The 8,768-nt window shown below is 37.3% G+C and overlaps 1 protein-coding gene across 3 annotated transcripts; it reads left to right on the top strand.

Annotated features, from left to right (window-relative positions):
• Positions 1-104: 104 nt before the first annotated feature.
• LIG4 (DNA ligase 4) lies at positions 105-6,686 on the top strand. Of its 3 annotated transcripts, XM_063102804.1 has the most exons (4): positions 105-173; positions 282-493; positions 732-763; positions 3,676-6,686. In XM_063102804.1, the coding sequence occupies exon 4, from the start codon at positions 3,704-3,706 to the stop codon at positions 6,431-6,433; it is 2,730 nt and encodes a 909-aa protein (XP_062958874.1). In that variant the 5' UTR covers positions 105-173; positions 282-493; positions 732-763; positions 3,676-3,703; the 3' UTR covers positions 6,434-6,686. The 3 variants fall into 3 exon arrangements, with proteins under 3 accessions (XP_062958874.1, XP_062958873.1, XP_062958875.1); XM_063102803.1 differs by lacking the exon at positions 732-763; XM_063102805.1 differs by lacking the exon at positions 732-763 and having other exon boundaries at positions 282-469.
• Positions 6,687-8,768: the final 2,082 nt, after the last annotated feature.

Below are 8,768 nucleotides of genomic sequence, written 5' to 3' on the forward strand. Positions count from 1 at the left end.
GCCCCGCCCCCCCGGTCGCCACTGCGCCGGCGCGAAGAGCACTGGGCGGAAACGGCTTTTTTCGGCTCCAGCTTGCAGTCCGGCGTCGGCGCCTCAGAGCGTGACGACAGACGGCGGGTGTGTGCGGCGGGTCTGTATAGACGTGGCCTGGGAGTCAACGCAGGGTGCGAGAGGTGAGTCGTGGGCGGGGGAACGATCGGCGAGGGGGACTTGTGCGGTTTCCTCAGTCCGGCAAGCGTTTGTTGTCTTCAACGTTCATTTTTCTTATGTTTGGTCGAAAGATCCTGTGGTTTATCCGCCTGCCCGGTTTCCCGGCGTCCGCTGCAGTAGAAGCCAGACCTCTTGATCCCGGGCTCTTTAGCTAGGCCCAGACCCCTGGGACGGGCACTGTCATTTCTACCGTGTCTGACTGTCAAGAACTGGGCTGCGTGACAACCCCGCAGGAAACTATGACGGTCCCATTTTACAGGTGGGACCCGAGAGGCTCCCAGAGGTAACGGGTTCGTCCGAGGCCTGGTGTTCACTCGGGATCCATGGGGGTGGGGGGCGGCGGAGGGAGCAGGGGGTGATGGAGACCCGTCGGGATTTTGCAAGAGGGTGCAGGTGGAATCGGAGTGGGAGAGGTGTAGGCTGGGAGGGAATTGCTTTGCTTCTCTTCTTACACTTTGTTTTTCTTTAACTTTCGGGATACGAGTCTTACCTTTTCCTACCGCTCATTTCTTTGCTCTTAGATTCTCCAAGATGTCACTAAGTGCTGTGGAAGGTAGGCTGCTGTAAACCGTGTAACTCAAGTAGGGAAACAACCTGTCAGGGCTGGCTTGAAGGAAACTTCAGTTGTGCTAGTCACTCTCTTTTTTTTCCCCCCAGTAAATAACACATAATCATCTTCCATGTTCACTGAATAAAACCTGATTGTTTTGTGTCACATCAGGACCATATAGGGAGTAGCTGAATGGATGATAAGTCATTGTGTAGTAGTTAGTTGCAGTCATTCTCTTGAAAGCTTTGTTTATCACTGTTTCAGAGTGAAATGTTCCACCCCTTTTTCCTCCCTTCTTCTCTGCTTAGTATTTTTGCAGTGTTTATGTTTCAAATGTTGCTTGGACTGACGAGCATTATAGTACTAAAATTATCAAAATGCCAGGTACTGTGTTAAGCACCTTGTGTAGATTATCTGATTTCATTCTCGTTTCTACAGTTTTTAATCCCATTTTACACTTAAGGAAACTGAAGTTCAGAGAAATTAAGTAATTGCCCTATAGCACACAGCTGTGAAATGCATAGTCCACATTTGAACTCAAGACTTAGACTCCAGAACCTGAGCTCTAATCACAAACTTCTTGTTTGTCTTATTGCAAGTGGAAAGCATTAGCTAAAAACCTCAGAATCCAAAAATGTTAAATTAGAGAGCATGTAAAAAACAATGGAAGTCTTAATCTTTGACTTTTTATGCAATTGTAATGAGCAAAAATATTTGTCTATTTATTTTATAGTAATTTCGGAATCCTTGATGATATCTATATAGCTATTTTAGGATACATGTGTATCCAAACCACTATCTAAATTTCGTCATTATTGTAAAATAATTTGAGTCTTTGTCTGGGATTTGTTGAGGGAAACTTTGACTTTGAGACTGTATAGAATCTACAGGATAGATGTGTAGAAACTATATAATAATACTTGAACATTCAAAGAAGTACTTCTTAACGTACTGTATGTTATATACATTATGTATAAATCATAAATACAGCATTAGTACCATAATGTATGCACTTGAGGGAGTATGTTTTGAGAGATGGGACAGTGAACATACATAACCAGGTGGTACAGTCAGTTATGCAAAACGGAAACAGTGAGGGCAAGCAGTTACTATAAACAAAGATAAAAGTCTCAGGAAAGTGGTCTCTCATGGGTTTATCTCTTGATCTAACCCACTCAGTAGAAGCTGGGTTTCCTTCATAAATTAGACTGAGAAGTGCAGCTTTTTCTCTGGAGATCACCACATGGCCATTGTGAACCATTGCCAATGCAGCCAGAGCTGCTGAATGATATTAACCAAACTGAATCCCAAGAGTCATGCTGGGGGTGGGGTGGGGAATGTGTGTGTATAAGCAGCCCATGGCCTTTTCTAGTGTGCTTCTCCAGGAATCAAGTCTAGGTAGTCAGTAATTCATTAAGCAAAAAAATCATACTATGTGTCTGCCACTAGTGGCACAAATTACAACTAATTTACAACAAGAGACTGCTAGTTTAGTAAATGTGGTATCGTAACTAGCCATTTGATTTGTTTTTACTAGACACTAGTAACAAAGTTGTGCTGATTGTGTGTGTGTTTCTCTTTTGTTTGCTGGGGTAGGGAATCTCATGGTCTCTGCACTGTGGTAGATCTCCCCACTCCCTGGAAGCTCCTCTGACTCTCTACTGCCTGAGTGTCATGGTGGTGTGCCGGAAGTGTCTGTAACCACAAGATAAAATATGGTTCATTTTACTTGAAGTCTTTTTTGGAAAAGTTAATTTATTTTAATTTTATATAGATTAAACTATATTAAAATAATTCTGATATAGATTCCAGTAGAACTTCCATGAATATTTAAAACTTCAAAGAAAGTTCACACTTGTAGTAACCACTTTAGGAAATATTCTAGACCCTAGCCCAACAAGGGACCCAATATTTCTTCTTTAACTTTAGAAGATACTTTATTGAAAAGCTCTGTCTCAGGACATTTTACTTCTGTTTTATTTTTGTTAAAACACTTAGCATTTTATTATAATTAGTTCCCATGATGTCCCTTTTTCTTTACAAAATATATGCTCTTTTAAAGCAGAAACATACTGTACTTGCCCACAGCACGGTGCTTGGCTCACGTGTAGTCAGTGAATACTTGGGGAATAACTGGCATGGAAATGTAAACATAAAAGCATTCTAATGAACTTGAATTTATAGAACTGTAAGTAACTGTGACAAAATAGGCTGGAAGGTAATGTGAGGATTCTGGCGGGGGGAAGGTTGAGTTGGGTTTTGAATGCTGAAGTGATTTTGTGTAGCGAGTAGTGAAGACAGTAAACACAGACACAGGCTGTGTTTGGCTGGGAGAAGAGGATACCTGTTTTTATTTTTTTATTTTTCATCAAAGGTACCTGTCCCCCCCACCCCCCAGATTAGGATTTCAAGCTTCCTAGGAAGTCAAATTTCAATTCAGTGAGCGAGTGATTTGTTAAAAAATATCCTTCTTAAGAAGTTTGTTTCTGGTGCTATGTGGTGGTATGACAGAAAGAAGAGACATGCAGGGAAGGACTTTTCCTCAGAGGCCCAGAAAGGAAGTGAATGGAGCATGATTTGCTTCTCTGTCAATATTCTTTTGCATTATTTAGTAAATAATTAAGCACTAGAATAATTCAATGAAAGTTGGATTTAGGGAGAAATGACTTTTTCAGTGTTATAAATATAGGAAGTGGGGCTGGTGATGCTTTTGATAATAATTGCTAATTAGGATTAGAGTAAAATAGTTATTAAATGTAGAGGTTGCAAATATATATCATGTGTAGTATTGATCTGTTTGAACAAACATTAGTAAACATTTATGATGATCCAGATGATCTCTGTAAGGTCTTTACATTAAATACTTAGTTGAATTTTATCTTTTACTTAAAGTTATCCTCTTTTTGCTTTATTAGTTAAACCAGAGGACTCACCACCACCTCCATGGCTGCCTCACAAGCTTCACAGACTGTTGCATCTCACGTTCCTTTTGCAGATTTATGTTCTACGTTAGAACGAATACAGAGAAGTAAAGGACGTGCAGAAAAGATCAGACACTTCAAGGAATTTTTAGACTCTTGGAGAAAATTTCATGATGCCCTTCATAAGAACCAAAAAGATGTCACAGACTCTTTTTACCCAGCAATGAGACTTATTCTTCCTCAGCTAGAAAGAGAGAGAATGGCCTATGGAATCAAAGAAACTATGCTTGCAAAGCTTTATATTGAATTGCTTAATTTACCTAGAGATGGAAAAGATGCCCTTAAACTTTTAAATTACAGAACACCGACTGGAATTCATGGAGATACTGGTGATTTTGCAATGATTGCATACTTTGTGTTGAAACCAAGGTGTTTACAGAAAGGAAGTTTAACTATACAGCAAGTAAACGACCTTTTAGATTCAGTTGCCAGCAATAATACTGCCAAAAGAAAAGACCTAGTAAAGAAGAGTCTTCTTCAACTTATAACTCAGAGTTCAGCACTTGAACAAAAGTGGCTTATACGGATGATTGTGAAGGACTTAAAGCTTGGTGTTAGTCAGCAAACTATATTTTCTGTTTTTCATAATGATGCTGCTGAGTTGCATAATGTCACCACAGATCTGGAGAAAGTCTGTAGGCAACTGCATGATCCTTCTGTAGGACTTAGTGATATTTCTATCACTTTGTTTTCTGCCTTTAAGCCAATGCTAGCTGCCATAGCAGATATTGAGCGCATTGAAAAGGACATGAAACAACAGAGTTTCTACATTGAAACCAAGCTAGATGGTGAGCGTATGCAAATGCACAAAGATGGAGACGTATATCAGTACTTCTCTCGAAATGGATATAACTATACTGATCAGTTCGGTGCTGCTCCACATGAAGGTTCTCTTACCCCATTCATTCATAATGCATTCAAAACAGATATACAAATCTGTATCCTTGATGGCGAGATGATGGCCTACAACCCTAGTACACAGACTTTTATGCAGAAGGGGAATAAGTTTGATATTAAAAGAATGGTAGAAGATTCTGATCTGCAGACTTGTTATTGTGTTTTTGATGTATTGATGGTTAATAATAAAAAGCTAGGACATGAGACTCTGAGAAAGAGGTATGAGATTCTTAGTAGTACTCTTACAACAATTCCTGGTAGAATAGAAATAGTGCAGAAAACACAAGCTCATACTAAGAGTGAAGTGATCGATGCCTTAAATGAAGCAATAGATAAAAGAGAAGAGGGAATCATGATAAAACATCCTCTGTCCATTTATAAGCCAGACAAAAGAGGTGAAGGATGGTTGAAAATTAAACCAGAGTATGTCAATGGACTGATGGATGAATTAGACATCTTAATTGTTGGAGGCTATTGGGGTAAAGGTTCACGGGGCGGAATGATGTCTCATTTTTTGTGTGCAGTAGCAGAGAAGCCCCCTCCTGGTGAAAAGCCATCTGTGTTCCATACTCTCTGTCGAGTTGGCTCAGGTTATACCATGAAAGAACTGTATGATCTGGGTTTGAAATTGGCCAACCATTGGAAGCCTTTTCATAAAAAAGCTCCACCAAGTAACGTTTTATGTGGAACAGAGAAGCCAGAAGTTTACATTGAACCTTGTAATTCTGTCATTGTTCAGATTAAGGCAACAGAGATTGTTCTCAGTGACATGTATAAAACTGCTTGCACGTTGCGTTTTCCACGAATTGAAAAGATAAGGGATGACAAAGAATGGCATGAATGCATGACTCTGGATGACTTGGAACAACTTAGGGGGAAAGCATCTGGAAAGCTTGCATCTAAACACCTTTATGTAGGTGGTGATGAAGAGCCACAGAAGAAAAAGCGGAAACCTGCCCCAAAGAAAGTGATTGGAATTATTGAACACTTAAAAGCGCCTAACCTGTCTAACATAAATAAAGTTTCTAATATATTTGAAGATGTAGAGTTTTGTGTTATGAGTGGAACAGACGGCCATCCAAAACCTGACCTGGAGAACAGAATTGCAGAATTTGGTGGTTATATAGTACAAAATCCAGGTCCAGACACGTACTGTGTAATTGCAGGAGCTGAGAACATCAGAGTGAAAAACATAATTACTTCCAATAAGCATGATGTTGTCAAGCCTGCATGGCTTTTAGAGTGTTTTAAGACCAAAAGCTTTGTGCCATGGCAGCCACACTTCATGATTCATATGTGTCCATCAACAAAAGAACATTTTGCTCGTGAATATGATTGCTATGGTGATAGTTATTTTGTTGATACAGACTTGGACCAACTCAAGGAGGTATTCTCAGGAATTAAAAATTCTAATGAACAGACTCCTGAAGAAATGGCCTCTGTGATTGCTGATTTAGAATATCGTTATTCCTGGGACCACCTTCCTCTTAGTATGTTTCGAAACCACACCATTTATTTGGACTTGTATACTGTTGTTAGTGACTTGAGTACCAAAATTGAGGGAACAAGACTAGCTATTAAAGCCTTGGAGCTTCGATTTTATGGAGCAAAAGTAGTTTCTTATTTAGCTGAGGGAGTGTCTCATGTAATCATTGGGGAGGATCACAGTCGTGTTGCACATTTTAAAGCTTTCAGGAGAACTCTTAAGAAAAAGTTTAAAATCCTACAAGAAGGTTGGGTAACTGATTCGATAGACAAGTGTGAATTACAGGAAGAAAATCAGTATTTGATTTAAAGCTAGCTTTCCTAGTGAGGAAAGGCTCTGATTTGGAGACTTTGCAACAGATGGTAATGAGGAAATATTAAACTGTTTAATTTTTGTCTCTTAAAAAGTATTATTAGATATAGGAAAACAATAACTTTAACTTTTGAGATTGGGAAGACAGTAAATGACCAAAAGCCAAGAAAGAAGTTCTTAGTAGTATAATAATATGATTTTTATAACCAATAGGAAATAATTAAACAGTTTAAAGAAATGTTTAATATCCCTATAGAAATCTAGAATTTTGACTCATTAATAAAATACATTTAGAAGCTTTTACAGGCTTTAAAAGTATTGCCCTTCTAAACAGAATTTTCTGAAATCAAATCAAAATTGTGATAGTTTTTATTTTATAAAAGCATTGCAAGAAAAAAGGACAGAATTGTTACAATTGGACTTGTAAAAATGTCTTTTTACTTGAAGGCTGAAATGCCTCTTTTAAATAGGGAATGTTGTAAACAAATTATTTTTTAATGTTAAGGTCAAATGAGTTGCTATATCCTTGTCATTTTAGCTAGATTTGGGGAGGTTAATGAGATTTAATGGTCTAAAAATTTGAATTGGTTTAGTTTAAAACAAAAATGTTGCAATTTTTAAAGCAGTTAGCCCACATTCTTTTTTTTTTAATATAGAACATGTTTTGCATAAAGTATTTCTATGTGAATTTGTACTCTAGTATTAATAGTATTTATATATAAACTGATATTCCTAGATATAATCTATTGAGTAGGTGTCAAAATAGCATGCATAACTTTCATTAGAAGTAAATTGCTTTAAATACTTTTGTAATTAGATTATTTAAAGTCAATGTATGTAGTATATATTATTATGTACCATATTTTTTGGAGTACAGTCTATATTTTAAAAAATATGTTTTTTGATCATGTTGAAATGCATGGAATTCACTACTGTGTGTAGATTATTTGAAAGTAATTAGTAATTTTATCCAGACACTGGAACTAATGTGTGTGATTTTTGTTATGCTTCTTAATTTAAATAAAATAATATTCTATTAAAATAATTTCTTATGTTCTGTTGCTTTATTTTAAAACAATTCCTAGTGGTTAGATAGATTCTGTGGTGTCAGTACAGTTTTTGACTGGTTCCTGTTAAGGTCCTTTGTATTTCACATTACTAAATGAGCTTTATTAAAAATGTTAAACTTGCATATTTTTATATATTGAGAAAAATTACAAAATTTAGGTAAGTGTAGTGGAGAAAAAAAGTTCACAATTTTACGACCAAAGATAATAACGTTTACTATTTCAGGTTATCAAAGGTAAGGGAAGTATAAAATAAATATTTAGTGTAACAACCATAAAGCAAACTATAATGCTTTTTTCCATCAGCTTTTCTCACTTAATGAATCTTGAGAATATTTAAAGGTCACTAAATACACCTTCATTACTTTGTTTTGTTTTGTTTTGGCAGCTAGCTGGTAGGGGTATCTGAACCCTGGACCTTGGTGTTTATACCCTCACTATAATTGCTGTACAATTTTCCATTTAATGTATTGTGATGCATCTAGGTAGCCCAGTGTTCAAGTTTTAGGTTATTTTGCCATGCTACTCCCACCTGTCTTTTCTTTTCCTGTTAAGCATTGTTGTGAGTCTTTTACATAGTCTGAACACTAGGCACTAGTCCTGTTTTATAGGTTACATTCCTATGTGTTACGTGTTTTTCAATGACTTTCATGTGCGTTGAAAAATCCCTTCAAAAATCCTTTTCTCAATACTTCTCATTTTCCTCATTTCTAAATGTTGGAGAGTTCAGTTGCTCAGTCCTGGACTTGTTCCCTGTTATTCACTTTGTAGGCATTCTTATTCTGTCCCATGGCTTTAAATATACTGATAACTCCCATACTCCTTTAGCCCCAATTTCATTGCTGAACTACAGTTTATGTATCTATCTACATAGCACTTCCACATGCAGTCTAAGGGGCCTCTCAAGCTCAGTGTGTCCAAACTATTTTTTTAAAGTTTTATGCCAAAGAGAAAGGTATAATGGACCTGTATGTACACATCACCCATTTTCAACAATTATCAGTGATCAATCCCATATTTACATGCCTCCAGATTATTCTGAAGTAATTCTAGATCACATAATTTTCATCTGCAAATATTTCATAGTAGAACTCTTGATTTCTCAAACAGACTTATGCTCTCTTCCAGCATTCTCCTCACTAAATGGTGCATCTATTCACCTAGCTGTTCAAGCTAAAAAGCAGAGTCGTCCTTGACTTCAGTTGTTGTCATACCTCCAAGACAGCAAATCTCGTTAGGTAGAGCTTCCAGATGTGCTAACGATA

Source organism: Cynocephalus volans, chromosome 7 (assembly GCF_027409185.1).
Source record: "Cynocephalus volans isolate mCynVol1 chromosome 7, mCynVol1.pri, whole genome shotgun sequence".
In the NCBI taxonomy this organism is placed as follows: Eukaryota; Metazoa; Chordata; class Mammalia; order Dermoptera; family Cynocephalidae; genus Cynocephalus; species Cynocephalus volans.